The 19,455-nt window shown below is 36.0% G+C and overlaps 1 protein-coding gene across 5 annotated transcripts in view; it reads left to right on the top strand.

Moving 5' to 3' along the window:
* Window positions 1–355: 355 nt before the first annotated feature.
* Window positions 356–19,455, top strand: part of Clk (circadian locomoter output cycles kaput protein Clock) — a 25,055-nt gene continuing 5,955 nt past the window's right edge. Inside the window, exons 1-13 of one of the 5 annotated variants that reach the window (XM_076135116.1) lie at window positions 356–492; window positions 708–862; window positions 1,222–1,370; window positions 1,640–1,821; window positions 2,060–2,177; window positions 4,046–4,141; window positions 4,374–4,437; window positions 5,932–6,170; window positions 7,046–7,193; window positions 15,990–16,192; window positions 17,397–17,569; window positions 18,307–18,462; window positions 18,686–18,802. In XM_076135116.1, coding sequence (XP_075991231.1) covers window positions 825–862; window positions 1,222–1,370; window positions 1,640–1,821; window positions 2,060–2,177; window positions 4,046–4,141; window positions 4,374–4,437; window positions 5,932–6,170; window positions 7,046–7,193; window positions 15,990–16,192; window positions 17,397–17,569; window positions 18,307–18,462; window positions 18,686–18,802 — 1,683 coding nt within the window. In that variant the 5' untranslated portion in view covers window positions 356–492; window positions 708–824. Of the gene's footprint in view, window positions 493–707; window positions 863–1,221; window positions 1,371–1,639; window positions 1,822–2,059; window positions 2,178–4,045; window positions 4,142–4,373; window positions 4,438–5,931; window positions 6,171–7,045; window positions 7,194–15,989; window positions 16,193–17,396; window positions 17,570–18,306; window positions 18,469–18,667; window positions 18,803–19,455 lie in introns of all 5 variants that reach the window. The other 4 variants (XM_076135115.1, XM_076135112.1, XM_076135114.1 and 1 more) reach the window with 4 other exon arrangements.

Raw genomic sequence — 19,455 nt, 5'->3', positions numbered from 1 at the left:
AATTCTAAAAAATATTTAAATCTACTCTAAAATAACGTTTTGAAACAAATTAATCATTCATATAACATTGAAATAGTTGAATAAAATATAACGAACAGAAAAATAAAGTAGCCCAGACCTTTATGTTTTGAGTGAATAATATTCTTTATATTTTTTTTGTGGGCGCGTTTATAATTATCTCATAACTATATAAATAGTTGATTATTTTCAATTATTATACTTTTTTTCACTGGTTTGTTTATTCATTAAACGTTTCTTGTTTTGCATAAAATAATCGACTTTGTTTATGTCTGTCTTTATGACGTCGATTGTCGATGACACGAACTCACGACAAAAAACTAATCACTTGTCTGTGGTATTATGTTCGTGTGAAACCACAGCGAATTTGGTATTTTGTGGAATTCTCGTATACGCCTGAAATTAGCATTTAGGCGTGAATTTAATTTGTTGTTACGAGTTTACAATTTATTGAAGAAAATATTTCGATTGTGGGTGCGTAATTTAGTAACAAGTGAATGTATTTGTGGCTTATTATAAAGACAACAAATCTGACGCAGTGCTTGGTACACAGTATTCATTTTCCAATTATCCATTCGCACAAACACATCGTGTAGTGTCATGACGGGTTCAATAAGAACTTTGCGCTTGTATTGATGTACAGTTGCACTTTGTATGTTGAATAAAGCGGAAGTTTGGTGTGATTCCAGTCGGCATATGATCACATCGTCCGCAGTGTCAGGTGGACGTATTCGCCATTGAATTGCAATGTTTAAGACTTAAAGATTGAGTCAACTGCAGTGCTGCAGCCTATAGGAATCAGCACCATGGACGAAGACGGAGATGATAAGGATGATACTAAAAGGTAAGTGTAGATTTAACTTGTTTTCAGCATCTATTGAATCATAGTGTATGCAGATATACATCTAGATTGGACAAAGACCTATATTTTGGATCGAATCTTACTGATCACTGGCCTATTAAAAACCAAAATAAATGTTAACAAAGCTTAGTAACTGGATGAATTTTGGAATAAACCCCTTTTTTTAGAGTTGATTTTATTTTTATATTTAGTCAATGGCCGCTGAACACCAAAATATTTTTTCATCAGATGTATATATATTTAGAAGGAATCTGAATCTGTTGTATTTTGTATCAAGAATGAAATAGAAACATAATCACAGGAATTATGGAAGAAAAATTACAATTAAATTATATTTTTAGGAGGACTCGCAATCTCAGCGAGAAGAAGAGGAGAGATCAGTTTAACATGCTTGTTAACGAGCTCAGCTCGATGGTCTCCACCAACAATAGAAAGATGGACAAGTCCACTGTCCTCAAATCCACCATATCTTTTCTCAAAAACCACAATGGTAAGTTCCGTTTTGAAGATTTACGTTGTGTTACACATTTAATGGTTATTACATTATTATCCAGGAGTACATAAAATGTAAAAGTTTTAAAACTTTAATGGGTAAAGTTCTGCAATAATTTCATAAAATTGTATGGTCTTACCTCATAGTATGAATAAATGTCTGTGACAAAAACTTTATGATAGCAATGCCGCCAGCAAAAATGTTATTTTCTAATTAATTGTTACATTAAAATAGATCACCAATATAAGTAACAAACATTGTTTTAGAAATTACGGTAAGGTCCAGGGCTCATGATGTACAAGAAGACTGGAAGCCGGCCTTTTTGTCAAATGAGGAGTTCACATACTTGGTATTAGAAGCTTTAGAAGGTTTTGTAATGGTGTTCTCAGCAACCGGCCAAATATTCTACGTTTCTGAAAGTATCACATCGTTACTTGGTCACAATCCGGTAAGTATTTTGAAGTGAACCATTTATATTTAGTCAGTCAAACTTTTTACTTTTACCATGTCTTATGACATTGTAAATCAGACTTCATCAAAAAGTAAAACAAAACATTTTTTTGTGTTGTTACAAATGCTTTCTAGCTATTATGGAAACTTAATCAAAAGTATATTATGTGTGAATAAAATTGTGAGTTGATACTTAAGGATGTGTGGCCAAATGCTAATCTAAAAGCACATTTCAGGTGGATGTAGTGAACAAAAGTATATTTGACTTAGCTTTTGAGGAAGACCGGCCAAGCTTGTACAATTTGCTTCAAAACCCAGGGAACGGAAGAGACCCCATGCAATCATCTGGCAAAGGTTAGTACCGAACTTTCTTTATTAATTATATTGTCGTGTTTGATGTACATATTTTATTTTATTTCTGTTTTTTTATGCATTTTTATATCTATATAGAAATTTCATTTACCAATACATAAAACTGTTGGAACATACACCAGCATGAAGTATCAGAATGTGTTCTTAGAACCAAGTATAAACAATCAGGGCTGACTCAACGAACACGTGAGAAGGAATTTGTGTTTAAACATCAACATGCAATCAAAGTATGATAACTCAGCTAAATACCACTAAGTGAAAGGACATTTCTCTGTATTTATAATAGTATCATATAATGGCACATTTGCTAAAATTTTGCCAGTGAGTTCAAGCGAAACTCTTGCGAAAGGAATAATGTTTTCGTACACATTGCATTGCGTCACTAATGCAAGTCTATAGGCCAGTGCAACTATGCAAAAGCAACTTTAATTCCGTCAATATAATGTTTTAGAGAATAATACCTACGAGAAATAAAATTGCTGAGCGTTTATTTAAAATATGAAAGTTATTCGATAATATTATCATATATCACATTGTATGATAAAGAGAAAAGTTATATCATTGATTTTTTAAGCATGTTTGTACAAAGACTACACACGAAATTATAGTCATCTGATTAGAACAAATCAGTAATTTCTAATTGAACTTATGTCTGTGCGATTACAATTTCATTATTTTGATTTGCACAATCCATCCCTTTTCCATGCGAAATTTGATTTAGCTGATACAAAAGTTTGGTTTCGAAATAATTGCAACGAATGGAGCGGGGCGTGTTTTGCAACCGTACTTAGAAAACTTTTTGCTGGCGCAGTAATTAAGAGTAGTTGATCACGTTGTATTAATCCGCTTTGGAAGCTTTCAAACTCGTAATTACGTATTAGGAATTTATTTATAAGATTAAATCGTTTTATCGAGACAATGATAGTAATTTAACAAGACTAGTTGCGAAAGCATTAATGAACTGCTATTGTCAATGGATTGACATTTAACCGTAACTTGAATAGATTGATAGCGAAGCTTTGCGTATTTTGTTCTTTATTGTGTTGTTACTTGTTTGTTGTAACTTTCAACCCGAGTTTAATAGAAAACATTGATATTATGCTTGCGAATCGCCCTTGCAAATGTTTTGTACTGCTATTAATAAGGAATTAGGGATGCTGTGCTCACTCCGTTGACGCTACGCTATGTAGAAATCAAGTTATTTTTTTTTATTTACCATACACTAGCCTCTGAGTTATATCTGCTGCTATTGATTTCGTAAAAGTTAACATTCCGATAGTAATTTTCACCTTTCAATGATTAATAGTAAAATATCAAGTTTAACGTAATTATTAGATACCCTACAGGTAATGGTAAATTTTCCGGTCCCTTTTACCACCTCTGGATAACTATTGGTTAACAGAACTGTCTGAATTGTGACAAATTATTTCGTGCTTTAATATATTTCGAAGTATTTTTGAATTCCTCAGATAGGTATTGATGCAGTTATCCGTGAATCGTCAAACTAACTGTCATTAGTTCGCTAACCATTACTTATCCAGGGGTTGTGAAACCGGCCAATAATATTGTTGGTAAGCTCTGTACGTTACACAACAGGTGTTCATATTGCTGAGCGTTGCATAACGATTCTGGGTATAGCCTAGTGTTTATACGAGTCCTTTTACATTGTTATGTCTTATGACATTTCGCTTTGATAGCGTTAATGCCTGACCTACTTACATTACAAATTATTTATGCATGTAGTATTTATACAAGCTTTTTTTATTTTCGTTCGTCTGGATAAAGTATCATATGGTCTCATGACTTAGACAGTATGGCGGTACGATGCAATCTAAATTTCCTTGTTTTAGAAAACGAAATCCGCTTCCAATGTCATCTGAGGCGGGGCGCGCTAGACTTCAGGGATGAAAGCACTTATGAATTAGTGCAGTTTAATGGACACTTTCGTAAGTATTCTTATAACATACATACATATATATGAAAGCACTTATCATCGTTTTAATGACATCTAATCCTGGTCTCCAATTCTCTCTGGCAAACCAATTCTTATAATTCAAAAGGTAGTTAGGTATCTCAGAGTATGTTTCTGTGTTGACATCAACCCGATATTATGAAAGTTAATACGATTACGACGCAAATTCCTATTGATAACTTCTAATATAGTTATTGTTATTTTAGGATCAAATATGGAGCAAATGGACAGTGACGATGGGTCAGGCTATCAGCAAGATCATGAATCCAGGTAAGTTGTATTACTCTGCTTAGTTACTAGGTTCTATCCATCTATCTATTCAGTCCACTTCTACTACTTTTTACTACTTCTACTTTTACCTTTGTTTTGTTTTCTAGGCTTCTTCTTTTTACAATCCATCCATTGCAGTCCTAATAATTTCACTATGTTGTCCGGCCAACTTACGCTGGTCGGCTACTGGTTTTTTAGTGGGATCACCACTTAGTCGATATCGAAGATCGAATATTCGATGGGATTTTGCCATTCCATTCTGTTTTAATTCCGTACCCGGTAACTAGGTTAACACATAAAATATGTTATTTAAGCAGATATTGAAAAAAAAAGACATGCTACGCACGTAATTGAAGTTCAATGTCCTCTACGTATTCTAGCTAAGCATTTTTCTATTATTCCGCTGATTCAAAAAATGCGTGACATGCAACGTGCAAACGCTTGGTCAAAGTATATCAGCCGGTAATTGATTACTTTTAACTTTCCTACTCTCGTAGCAAAACGCATGGCGTGACATTTACGAGAGTAGATCAAAAACGTATCCCTTAGTTCATAATGTTTTAGCTACTTCGGTATTTGTATGATATTCCATAGGGCACACTTATAAGGGCACCGGCCTGCTTCGCCCATTGCTGTTAGTCTAGTCGAAAATATTGGTCCTTATACATGCGATCTAGGGGCCTAGATTTTATTGCAAGGAGGCTATAACCTACACGATGATGATCCTAACCTCTTCGACTAAGTACGCATTTTGCTAGAAATTAAGTCTGAAACCGATTGCAAACTAAGAGCTTACCTAAGCAAGATTAGTTTTTTAGTTAGTGCTTTTTTAAATTGTGTTTACTAGTAAACAGTCTCCTCGCGTGTATAAAATCAGATCGTTAAATGATTTCTGTTGCAAGATTAACAAGATAATCTTGTACTGACATAGCCATGTCGATGTCTAAGAAAGTACCCTATATCCGTTGATTTCCAGTTTTTAATGAATATGTCATCACACGAATACATCCGGCTTCAAGCTTTCAAATATGTTAGAGCACGCTAAAGTTTAATTGAAAAGGGAGTTAAAGGGTCTGATACGATACGCTGATAAAATAAATGATATCTCTCTTCAAAATGTCCTGAATTCGAACCCGAAGCAACACACCAATGACTTTTCAAAGTTATGTGTATTTAAGAAAATAACCATCACTTGCTCTAACGGTTAAGGAAAACGTCTTGATGAAACCTTACACGCCTAAAAGTTGGTAAACACATTTTCGAAGGCGTGCCTAACCCAACCCGCACTTGGCCAGTGTGGTAGACTCAATGCCTAATCCCATTTTCGTTCTGGAGGAAAACTACCCAGCCCAAAAAATAAATGTACTGGGTGAGAATTCTCTGAATATTAACGACAAAGACTTAACGATAAACTTCACAGCTCCTTTATAAAACTTGTTTCTACCGTAATTTATGTGAGAAGTTCTAGAGCGATACATATACAATTTGTTTTAGGCTGTTATTCGTGTGCACGGGGCGTCTGTACACCCCACAGTTGATCCGTGACGTATCGCTGGTGGACTCGAGCCGGAGTGAGTTCACCTCGCGGCATAGTCTCGAGTGGAAGTTCCTGTTTCTTGACCACCGCGCCCCGCCCATCATCGGCTATTTACCCTTCGAAGTCCTCGGCACGTCGGGGTACGACTACTACCACTTTGATGACTTGGAGAAAGTCGTCACCTGCCACGAAGCATGTAAGTACATATTCTATTTCTACTATAGATCACACAGTATTCTGCTAGTCCTACTAATATTACAAATTCAAAAGTTTGTAAGGATGGATATATGCTTATGTTTCTTAATATTTTACTGAACGGTTTTTATAAAATTTGGTACACAGTTAGTTTATACCTAACCTAGACTTACACATAGGGTACTTATTACTACAGGAAAATTATGCAGGCGGATGAAGTCGCAACTGGAAGCTAGTATTGAATAAAAATAATTCCTGCTTGCTAATTGATATATGAAAATCAACTGGTGCATAAATGACTTTAATTTGTAATGTAATTTTCTGACATTGTATTACAAAAATACCACACACATCGGGTATAACAGGCGTGTTATTATATTAATGTAAAAATACCACATATAAAATTGTGGAAAATATTTCTTTAAGTGTAAAAGTCGACTCGGAAATCGATAGTATAGGTCATGGTTGTTCCGTGTCTTATAACCGCTATTTTTCTGCACATGCTTTTGAATTTTTTACAAGTTTGACTACAGCCGATCGATAGTACTGCAACTGTCTTATTATTTATTTATAACTTTCGAATAAAAGATAGCTATTGACCACTGAGACCGGCTTTGGTTGCGTGCAATGTTCTTACAAATATCTATCGAGCTATAGTGCTTTGATTTTTATACCTATGCACTTTTAAATAACGGGAATCTCCTCAGCCAAATTGCTAACTAAATTGCCTGCTCTATTTGCTCAAACTTTGCAGGCGACAAAAATATCCAACATTTTTACAGATACGGCTTAAATAACACGCGAAAGTTAGTTTCAAGTTCGTTAATATATAGGTCATAAGCTTGGTAAACTCAATAATATTCTTTTTGTCCACAGTGATGCAGAAGGGTGAACTAACGTCGTGCTATTACCGCTTCTTGACGAAAGGGCAGCAGTGGATCTGGCTTCAGAGCCGATTCTACATCACGTACCACCAGTGGAATTCCAAGCCCGAATTCGTCGTGTGCACGCATCGAGTTGTCAGGTTAGTACTTATTCTCATCTCACCTCTCGTTGTTCTAGCGGACTAGCTGAGAATTTTTGCGCCTAACTTGATTTCTATCTGACATTTTACCAACTCAAAAATAGTCGTCATCATTATCTTAGCTTTTTTATATAGTTCCAATGAATGTTCTACGTAAATCTTTGAACTGTAAATAGCTCCGTCCGTTCGTCCGTCAATCGCGTTCCGAATAGTAGGACAGTGGTAGAAAATTGATTGATCACATTTACGTAGGGATTCACATTTATGAAGCGCCGTCTTTCTTTGTAGCAAACTCGTGGCTCCCTTGAAAGTCCTTTCTAAACGTTGATTTAGAGAACGGGAAACAGCTACATAAAAATATTGTACTTTTAAGGGTTCCGTACCGGAAGGGTAAAAACCTACTGAATTAGGACCCTATTACTGAGACTTTGCTGTCTGTCTCTCGTCAATGTATGATGATGTAGACAGTTGAAATTTTCACAGATGATATATTTTTGTTGCCGCTAAAATAGGAAATAGTAAAAACTGAAAAAACAATTAAGTGGGCTCCTATACAACAGACGTAATTTGAATGGCGCTTTTCTAATATTACGGAACCTCTTGCCCACGAGTTCAACTCGCACATGGTCAGTATTATTTTATTCAAACATCACAAATTAAGTTAACTGGGATATGTTACGGCGGCAACTTTTCTACTTTTTGCGCTAACTTATTGTTTCTAACTCTTTGGAACTTAGAACTTAATATTTACGTTCGTTGTTTACGTACATTTCTATGTCAAGAAACGGTAAAAAACGGAATATCACAATGGTCACCTTTTGTACGACAGGGCTAATCGTTGAATGGCGATTTTCTACTTTTGATACATACCAATATTTACACTTTCGAACAAGTTTACTTATAACAATAAGTTGCATTGTACAGACACATTGGTCCATATGTTCATATCTGGTTAGTTTATCGTTGACCCACTGTATATAAGAGTTGTCAGTTCAATTTAGAATGTTTGATACAAACACGACACGTGCATAGGAATGCGACGCGACATTATCTCCGAGCTTCCCGATACATTATGCAAAGTGCTCCAATACGTCAGGGAAATGAATTTAGATGCCTGTTCGCGCTCTCTGAATAATTCTAATAGATCTCTCTAGAGATTAAAAGATAGTGCTTTTGATTATATGCATAACTGTCTTTTTGCGAAACTGGCTGTTAGTCCACGAGGAAAGTTTTCTTGCGATCTTTGTATATTTGAATTTTCTTAGACGGCGTTTAATAATATGATTTTGATTTGTATGCATAACTGTCTTTTGCGATTTAGTCCACGAGGAAAAGATTTTCTCGCGATCTTTGTGTTTAATTTCCCGAGGTAGAGATAAATTATATATTTTGATTAATCAGGCACATATAGTTAAAGTATAGTTTTTAATAATAACCCATATTTTTTTTAACTGTTAACACAGAAGTTTAAAGATTTTATTCTAAAAGTAAGACGGTGCTTAACATAATGTTCGTGTAAATTTTGTGTTCATAGTAAAGTGTTATAGATTCAAATGGTGTTTGTTTACAACTGCGGCTTTTGGGAAATTTAGACTATTTTTTTATAATGTATTCAAAGCGCATCCATTAATTATTCTTTCAGGACGCAATATATTTATTGCCAGTTTTACTTACTTTCATTGTAACGTGAATCTGTAATTTACAATTTTGATATCATGTTAAAAAAGCATTGTTTTTTTGGTTTATGTAATATGTACACATTCGGGCTTAGACTGCTTTAGACGCAGGGAGCCGTGGTATGCTGTCGACTAAAAATATTACAACTTTTTATTAAATACCAGTTAATTATTGTAATGTGGATTTTGATAAACAAATCATAGATGAAATTAAAGATTTGTTTGTATTAACGCGCGAATCTTCTTTACCTCGGGACTTACACCAATAACATTACTATTCTAATTTTCATTAGTGAAAAAACGGTTCGTTTACTCAGATGTACACGGAAGCAAAGTGATATAGTCGTTTCTAAAAATATACACGTATTCGAATAAAATTGAGTTCATATTATAGTTTCAGGGTATTTTACATACTATCGTGATTGATCTCGTTGGTATCGAATTAAAATATATACCGATAGAAGTGCTACGTTTGTCAAACGTATTCTTTTGACGTACTTATAATAGTGCAGTCAATTAAGCTTAAATTAGGTAAGAATCTCGGAATTCGAGATACCCAGCTGTAAGTCTGTAAATACTTGTATATTGACACCCTAAAAGTTGTCTCAAAACCTACATATGGTAGGGTGTACGCAACTATAAAATTTCAAGGTCCAAAGTCCCAAAAACCGGTTTTTTGAGCTTTTTTTGTAAATATCTCATTTCCTATGGAATTTTTGCATTCGTATTCATTACCAATATTGTACAGTATAAAATTCTCTACAAATTTTGTTTGAATTTTTTTTTTACGGTGAACCGTTTTCGAGATAGAGGGGGGAGAGCGCGCGGTCACAGGATCATTTCAAGTCAACCGGTGCCTCCGGTCGAAGATGCGCCATATATATTATAGTTGATGAACTATCGATAAATCAATGATTAATGAATATTTGTCAATTTCTATTAACTATTACATTATTTTTTATAATTTTTTTCATAACCTATCCACTTTTTATTCAGTATTAATTAACTTATCAACACTTACCTGCCCATGTAATTGCAGAATTTTTCATGAAAATATAGGCACTATATTTGAATTTTAACCTAATTAATATTAATAACTTCTTACATGATGAAAAAAAAACAAATAAATCAGTATTATTGAAAAGATATAGATTTAATATAATTATGAAGAAAATGATGACACCAATGACTTTTCGAAGTTATGTGTGTATTAGAAATAATTGTCACATGCTCCAACGGTGAAGGAAAACATCGTGAGGAAACCTTGCATGAATAAAATTTGTTAAATACATTTATTGAGGGCATGCAAAGTCCCCAACCCGCACTTGGCCAGCGTGGTGGACTCAAGGCCTAACCCCTCCCTCATTACGGGAGAAGACCCTTGCTCAGCAGTGGGACAGTAATGGGTTAAATTTATTTATTATTATAATCATTGATTTATCGATAGTTCATCAACTATATATGGCGCATCTTCGACCGGAGGCACCGGTTGACTTGAAATGATCCTGTGACCGCGCGCTCTCCGCCCTCTATCTCGAAAACGGTTCACCGTAAAAAAAAAAATTCAAACAAAATTTGTAGAGAATTTTATACTGTACAATATTGGTAATGAATACGAATGCAAAAATTCCATAGGAAATGAGATATTTACAAAAAAGCTCAAAAAACCGGTTTTTGGGACTTTGGACCTTGAAATTTTATAGTTGCGTACACCCTACCATATGTAGGTTTTGAGACAACTTTTAGGGTGTCAATATACAAGTATTTACAGACTTACAGCTGGGTATCTCGAATTCCGAGGTGAACTTACTATAATGACTGGACTATAAACATTCGTAGATAGAGCTGTTATTGTTGGTGTAGAATCTGCAAGCACCGCAACTAATGCTAGATCATTGACTTATAGGGTAAAACGATGTGTAATCAAAATAGAAATACAACGCTTACGTTCTATAATTGTGTGTAGACACATGATATGGTAAACGGAGAACAATTGGTCAATTGCGACCTGCGAAGAGTTCTGCATCAAGAATATGATGGATGGTAGTTGACTAAAGGAGCGGTGATAGCCGAGTGGTATAAGTTGGCACCTCCCACGCAAGTGGTCGCAGGTTCGAACCCGAGGCAACACACCAATGACTTTTCGAAGTTATGTGTGTATTAGAAATAATTATCACATGCTCCAACGGTGAAGGAAAACATCGTGAGGAAACCTTGCATGCCTAAAATTTGTTTAATACATTTATTGAGGGCATGCAAAGTCCCCAACCCGCACTTGGCCAGCGTGGTGGACTCAAGGCCTAACCCCTCCCTCATTACGGGAGGAGACCCTTGCCCAGCAGTGGGACAGTAATGGGTTAAATTTATAGTTGACTAAACGTAGTTTAATCCGATAATACAGTCTGCATTTCGATTTTGTAAATATCGGCCAAAACATTTTGGTTTAACATTGATAGGGTGTCGTGAATTTGGTTCGCATACCTGCATAACAAGTATTTATGTGAATCATAGATTGTTTCCGGACTAGGTGTAGTTTAAAACCAGAGAGATTCAATTAAATCCATTGGCGAGAGTTACCTGTCTTTTAAAATTGAATAAATTTAAATATCCATATTTTCCACTTGGCTCTTGGTCAGCTTGTACGTATGGATGTGATTCCCAGAAAGGTTTGACGGCGCCCTGCACCCAATATAGCTTGCTTTACAAATTCCACGACTGCCAGATACCTGTCCTATTGTCAAATATCAAAGGCTCATATCACGTGTACACGACGGCCACCATGAAATTGAATTTTCGAGTAGAATACTCAACAAAGTCCCCACACTTGGTGAAACGAACCAGCGACCGATAAGGTTTTGGTTAGGTTTCATTTCAATCAAATGTTACTCCCACCTGCCCCAAGTAGGTAGGGTATCGAAATAGGTACAATTTCTAAGCCGATCTGAATGTAAATCTGTCAATACTCGTAGTATGAGAACAACCTTGTTTACGTATTCTATATCTATATTCGCGCTTAGTGACAAAATTTAAATTTCTATGTTCGTCATTATGCGAGTTCTGTTGGTGCCTACGTAAAATGATTCCTGCTTCAGTTGACCCACTAACGGTGTACCTTTGCGCTTGTAAACGTTTAGCTTATGCAAATGTTTGTTACGTTTCCCCGTTCAGCAGTTATTGATCATATATCGTTTCTGTTAAGTTGCACCATTTTTGTGTAATTAGATATTCTATGACGCATTAGGTTGCCATATTATTGATTGGGTGTGCCGCAAATGCGCAAAATCGATTGTTCTCAAAATATAGCAATCGATTCAAGTTATAAAACTCCGAAATTACTTTTCCTCTTAAGTCCAATCAGCGCGGAAAAACACTGGCGCGGCTGGCGACTACCGTTAGTAAATCCATACATCAAGGAGGTTGGTTGCTAATTTGGCAATAGCAACGTAAGGGCCAATACAACAATTCGTAAACGAATTAATATTTATTAGTACAACGTAATAATACGAAAGAAAAACCTAAACACGAATCATAACATTGAGTTTAAACGTTCAACGACCCCAAGCATTTGTTGCATTGTACGTATGTCGGAAAAGTTTTGACGCAGAAGGGGAATTTTATAGAGATTCAAGCGTCTACGAGTATTTTTATGCACTCCCCTCTTTAATAAACAAACCCTTTGTCACCGTTTAAGTGCAAAGTTTGGCTTAGTATATGGCTTCTTGACTTATCGAAAAATGTGCTATCTTGCTATAACGAGAAGTGTTTTTAAGTGTTATGATTATAAACTGAATCCAGCTTGACAAAAGAAAACCAATTACATCGTATGCGTTCAAAATTCCTAACATGGATTAACGTATTAGACGAATGCAGTTCACGAACTGGGAGCATCATTAGGCCAGGCGAACTTGCAACTTTTCCATTACGGCACACATTTCGTTAAAAGTGTAGTTGTATAAAACATACAATGTGCAATACATTAAAACATTAGTATACTTATTTATTTAACAATTAAGCTATTTCTTACTGAAAAGTTATTTGAGAATTTAATTTTAAAAGGCATAACTAGTGTAGAATGCACGTCCAATTTACATCTTTGTATATATAATTCTTCTGTAAGTGTGTGTGTCACTGAACTTCGCTTAAACGACTGGACCGATTTTGATGATTTTTTGTGTGTGTGTTCAAGGATATCTAAGAATGGTTTACATTCACATTTTTGTCCGCTGGACAATGTTTTTTAATAAATTTTTACAAACTAAAGACGTGTAGACAGTACAACGTCTGTCGGGTCCGCTAGTAGCTTATAAAATTTGTACGACAGCGCACTACGACGGCTACGAGATCACAAAATATTGAAATACATTTAGTATAGTGCAAATTCTGATAGGTTTCTTATATGAAGCCCTTTAAGGTAATATTAATATATTAACTTCAACGTACTGTAGCTTCCTAGAAACGCAACATTCTCATTAGGTAATTAAATTCCCCGGAATTTCTAGAATTCGTATTGTATACAGCTCTATAAATAATATTTTCAATACGTCGACTACTTGCACGGAGAGTGCTGATTTCATTAAATGGAATATTTCAAGGAAATATATCGAACTCTGAGTGAAAAGGACACAAATACATTGTTTTGAATACTTCTAGAATTAAATATTATTTTCTGGAAGTATCAAACGTTTGTAAGTGCATTATTAGAAAATATATTATGCCTTTTGTTGCAAACAAAATCATAAATTATGCGGTTAATGAGAAATTACGTTATTCACGTGATGCAAAACACGTAACATTAGAAAGAGTCACATTCTCCTCACGAGTCCTTTCTACTAAACTAGCTCCAATTGTTCTATAAGAATAACAAAGACTTTCTTTATCTTTGTTATGAAACAATCGATACATAAAACCATGTGTAAGTGAACCTGGCATATCCGGTCTCTAAAATTGATATTGATTCTTATGATTTGCTCAACCGTAGATTTATTTACAAAAAAAATCTAAATACTTACTTTTGATCATTTTTTTGCGGGTTTAGTGAAATCTGCCCTATAGATAAAGTTTGAAATGAATAGTAAATGTATGAAAAAATCTTTTTGATTTAACTTGAATAAGTAACTGATACGGAAATGATGAAACCGTCCGATAAATTCTTTGAATCAAATCAAATACGAAGAAAATGTCTTGGATGTATTCGACATCAATGTTGCACCTTCACAATACGAGATGATATGAGAGGAAGGATGTGGTCCGACACGCTGATAGATGCACTCATAGCCAATTACGACAGCTCTTGTTGAGCCAAGTCAAAGGTCAGGATTGGCTGGATCAATTTAAACACTTGGTTGACATGATAAAAGAAGAATACTTAAGCCCTGTGCTATTTCTGTCCCTTTGATGAGTAACGTAGTAACAGTAGGACTCTTGTGTGCCACTCAAAATTTTCGAAACTATCGCCCTCCGTCTTGTTATAGATCTCATACAAAGAGAAACAAATCAGTGTTTGATACATTAATGTTATAACGAGTTGAATGCTACATTGATATATGGTGTTCAATCATTCAATTTTGTTAAGATTGACTTGCGAACTTCATATCGCAATCGATAAATAACTATTTCTGTCCAATTGTGTGTTGACCTACTTAATTGACCGGCGCGGCGCATTGCACCCATTTGCATCTAGTAGGAATGCATGCTGGATGTTTAGACACCTTTTGCAAAACCAATGTACCTATGTAAAAATATTGCTCTAATTTAAAGAAATTGTAATAATGCTAAAAGGGTACAGTTTACCTCAAATCTGGACACGGTTGTGAAATCTTAACTAAATGTGGTAACAAAATACAATGATAACAAGCGATAAAGCTCAAATGTAATGGGAGTTCGTCTTTATATACTTGGGAGCTCGTTCGTTCTTTGTTTCATTCCAAATCATACGAGTATAGGTCTGAGTTTATTGCCATTAACCGGGCACATTACCAAATTGACCTGCTATTGAGATTATCTGACAGTAAATAGAACCCGGGATTTTGTGATTAGCGATCATTGCATTTGGTCGTAATAGAAATAGCGATAGTATTTAATTTTCTTCTCTGTGGTCACGATACAATACTGATGGTCATGATGACAATATTGTTGGTGTTTTAGGTCCTATTAGATTAGAATATTTCTTTAGATACAGTAAGGAGTTGCCATTTAAATGTGTGTAAAATCCTTTTTGCGTCGAAATTATTTTAGAAATAATATATTTCATTCAGTAGCCCTAGCCTAGCAGTTTTCATTACTTCGATTTTTTTCTCTAATTATGATACTTTTTACAATTCGATCGATTTCGTTATCGAGTTGGACCTTTGCAATAAACCTAGTTACTTTGTCGTACCTAGTAATATAGTTTTATTTGTGCTTAAACTTAGGTATTAATTGTGCCGGCTAAGTCACGATCTTGAGCACGCGGTGCTAAACAGACAGTCTGCGTGGTTAGGTGTGTGTATAAAACAGCTACGCCATCATATATGTGTACATGCTGTGCAAGAACGTTGCCAGCAGCACGCCTTACTGCGCGTGACCCGTACGCATAAAGGTTGCGAAACACAGATAGGATATTGCTGCAAAAACAACGTACACGTGAGCGACAACAAGTACCACTTGATTGTTTCACAAAACTCTTTTTGTCTCTAAAGCTTTACTTGTAAGACTTCTGCCCTGTAATCTTATTCTTAAAGCTTCAAAGTACTGTCGAAGTATAAATAGGCGCCGGGATTGTTCAAATGAGCCAGTACTAGTTGCGCCATCCTCCGAGGCGGATCGGGATATCAGTTGGTTTGGGAGCATTGTCATATTGAAGTATTTTCTATTTTCCTATCAAAGAAACTATTTTAGTACCTCCGTATCATTCATTAGTCTAGCTCAGGTGAGTTAAGACGATTCGTATACATTTGTATTTATAAATCTGCCTATATTGAATAAAAAATATCACACTAATGTATTAATCAAGCGAGGTAGGATTTTTGTAAAGAAAACATTTTGCAACGGGGTCACCAGGAAGTTGCGTACATGAAATTGCGTAAAGTCGTCGGAACCGCATGTTTTGACAACGTGAGCTGACAAGGCTTTTTGTTTACAGCTACGCAGACATCGCGAAGAGTATGAAGCAAGAAGGCGCCGAGGCTGACACCGTGAGCGAGGCGGAGGTGAACAGAGGAGTCATGAAAGAAGCACCTTCGGATGACGCCATGGTTTCCATGTCACCTTCCTACCTCTCCGAGGCGAGCGATGCTTTTGGCAACACCTCCTATCAACCTATGTCACAAGTCAGTGATCAGGCAAGTATTTTTTTTCATTCTTTTACTTTCTTTACCGTTCCATACTCGAGTACAGTTTAACTCGCTAACTCGATTTAAGTCAAAACTCTCGGTTTACTCGGTCAAGTTAATCAAGTTGGTCCATTTTAATGCATTGAAGATGTGAGAATGTATGCATCTTGATTTTGACTCGTGTTCGAGTGATGTGAGTACAATTCTTTACTTAGTACTTTTGTGCAGTCACGAACATTGTCTGCATTTTGTATGCAATATTTATGAATGAAAATATAAATTGCCGCTGCGTGTTTTACCTCATATTAACCTAATAACTGTGTAATCATAATCAATTTGTACCGACGCTTATTGTAGTAACTGTCACAGTGACTGTTCATTATTACGTTTAGTCACTACTGTTACATTGACTAAACTACTGTTGCAAGTGAAGTCACTTCTAACACTCCATAAATATTTCCATGGTTCACTGATATTGTCTAGGGTCTTATTTTGGTGCCCATAATTTTGTCAGTTTTTGCAATACCTCGGGACATTAGACAAATGTTTTCTTAATAAACATGGTTAGTTTACGTTGTGTGAATGCCCGAGCTGAGTGACATCGGTAGTGTGAATATGTTATGCAATCGTGATGGACACACTAAAGTACCACTGTCCAATGATTATGACGTCAATCGTCTCGTGATTGATCACAGTGACTTGTACTTTGCGCCTCGCTGAGGAGTCGAGAGGCTTGTTCCTGTCCAAATCTGTGGATAAGTGGTACAAAGAGGTTATTCTTGGTTCAAAATGATCTAGCACCTTCTATTTGTGTAGTTCAGCGATGATATCATTGCATTTGATAGCTGTTCTGATACCATGGTTAAAGTGGTAATCACCAAAGTATATCTTCGGGTATATTCCTTCAAAAAATCTTTATTTTACAATTAGCTGATCCTCGCAACTTCGCTTGCGTCACATTAGAGATAATGGGTCATAATTTTCCCTGTATTTGTATCATTTTTTACTGGTACTCTAGCGTGATGATATATAACCTATAGAATTCCTCGATGAATGGGCTATCTAACACTGAAAGAATTTTCCTAATCGGACCAGTAGTTCCTGAGATTAGCGCGGTCAGACAAACAAACTCTTCAGCTTTATAATGTTAGTATAGATTTGAAGTATATAAGACAAGTGTATAACTGACTTTTTGTCTTTCCTTGTATTTCAGGCAGCTTCAGTGAAGTCGGCGTCGGCGGGCAGTACGACGGGCACGGTGGCCACGGCGGGCACGGCGGCGACAGCGGGCGCGTCGTGGACGCGGGCCTCGCACGTCCGGTACAACGGCTCCGACACCGCGTCGCTCTCCGGCGAGTCACGCTCCTCGCAGCGGAATAGTATGCGCGAGGTAATTATGCTATATCATTATCAAATACCGTTTATTGATTCAGGAGGAATTTTGACACTCCTGGTTGTAAAAGTGTTATTACAAATAATTTAGCCAGCAACAGAAATCTGCCTACGCCTAATTTCGGGTATAACAGGAGCTTTAAATATAGAACTAAAATAAAATAAAATATAGAACTGGTACCAAACAATGCAGTTTAAAAAAGTGGACCCAAACACTTCAAAGAAATATTGGAAAGCCATTTATTAGAAATTATGAAATTATTTTATAACAAGTATCTTAGGTAAATTAGGGACCTTTAACCTTTTTTTTATCGTTGTTGGCTAGAAGTGATAAAAACATTGAACTGCATTGAACTTTTCAACGAGACTCAATTGGTAATGCTTGACTTTGTGATTGACACCTTAGAAGTATTTTACAATGCAACGGTAATGAGCACCAATTTACTCACCCCATCTATAATGTTTACTCATTAAAGCTCGGGACCATAGGATAGTATATGAATGATCGAACTAGATAGGTCTAGGCTTAGATCTTTTTACTATGTAGTATTTTGTACCAGTCTTACATTACTCTTTTGGCAATAGGTTGTTGGTAAAAAATGTATATGTACAAATTTCAAATCATCACAACTTTCTAATTTTACCACACACAAATTCCTGACAACTTCATGACAAAAACCTCGTGTTTTGCCCCGTGTTTTGTGTTTTGCCGTAATAACACAGTGTTTTTTATAGACTCACAAGAATAACGAGCCAGCACCGGCGCCGCAGCACGGCATGGGCGCCCAGTACTTAGACCCCGCTCCGTACGTGAACACGGTGGGCGTGCCCGGCGTGCTGCCGCTGCCCATACCGCCGCTACCCATCGTAGTCTCGCCCGACCAAGCGCAGGTACAGGTGAGTTCCGCGAAGATAACACATCGACGCATGAACTACATTATTATTTATTAATTCGTAGCCATAGATACAATAATTTGCAAATTACACAAACAAGAGCATGGTCCCGATATAAATGTTTGCATCTACTTTGAGTTTATCCGAGTAGTACATTCCCCCGAGCATTGGCAAATGCTTCCTATTGCATGATACAAGTTAGTGGCTGTGGCAGGAGCAGTTGCAACGGAAACACGAGGAGTTGCAGCAAATGATAGTGAGGCAGCAGGAGGAACTGCGCCAGGTAAAGGAACAACTGCTGCTAGCAAGGCTTGGCATACTCCAGCCTCTGATCAACGTAAGTTATACTTTTTCATCATCAATTTACTCTTTTATTCAATTCCGCTTCTTGTTGAATAGCGATCTTATTGACTACTACTACTACTACTAGATCGCCAACAGTACAGTTTGAGTTATTGCTGCAATTTTATGCCATTACCTAAGTTGCATTTATACTATATTGTTCATATAATAGCATTTTTTATATTATATATAGTCATATTTTTTATCAAATATTTATATCTTATATTTTCATTATAACTAATCCCGTCAATGGAGCCCCTATGATTGGCTTAGCGTTGTTTCTAGAGTAAATTCCAAAGGCCATAGTTGCGATCGGGTTGTCTAGAATGTAAATGGGATACTTAATGTGAAACTAATCCTTAATTATTATCATAAATTCGAATTTCCGGTGAGGCTCGGTGGAATATTCAGTCAAATCTGGGTAAAGTAGATGCTGGCTACAAAAAAGCCTAAGAAATAAATAAAGCAACAATCATTGACATGAATCATGCTTAAGGATTCATAAATTTGAACATCATTTAAAACATTGTGTGCTCATTGTGGCGTTAACTTCATCATATTTCAAATTCAGGTGCACTTTCATGTCAATGTAACACATAACCTAACAGTGAAATAAAATCAGGCACTATAAATAAGAAGATAGCTGTC

This window comes from Anticarsia gemmatalis, chromosome Z, assembly GCF_050436995.1.
Source record: "Anticarsia gemmatalis isolate Benzon Research Colony breed Stoneville strain chromosome Z, ilAntGemm2 primary, whole genome shotgun sequence".
NCBI lineage: Eukaryota > Metazoa > Arthropoda > Insecta > Lepidoptera > Erebidae > Anticarsia > Anticarsia gemmatalis.
Note: the sequence above shows the minus strand (reverse complement) of the source record. Positions and strands in the feature narration are given on the sequence as shown.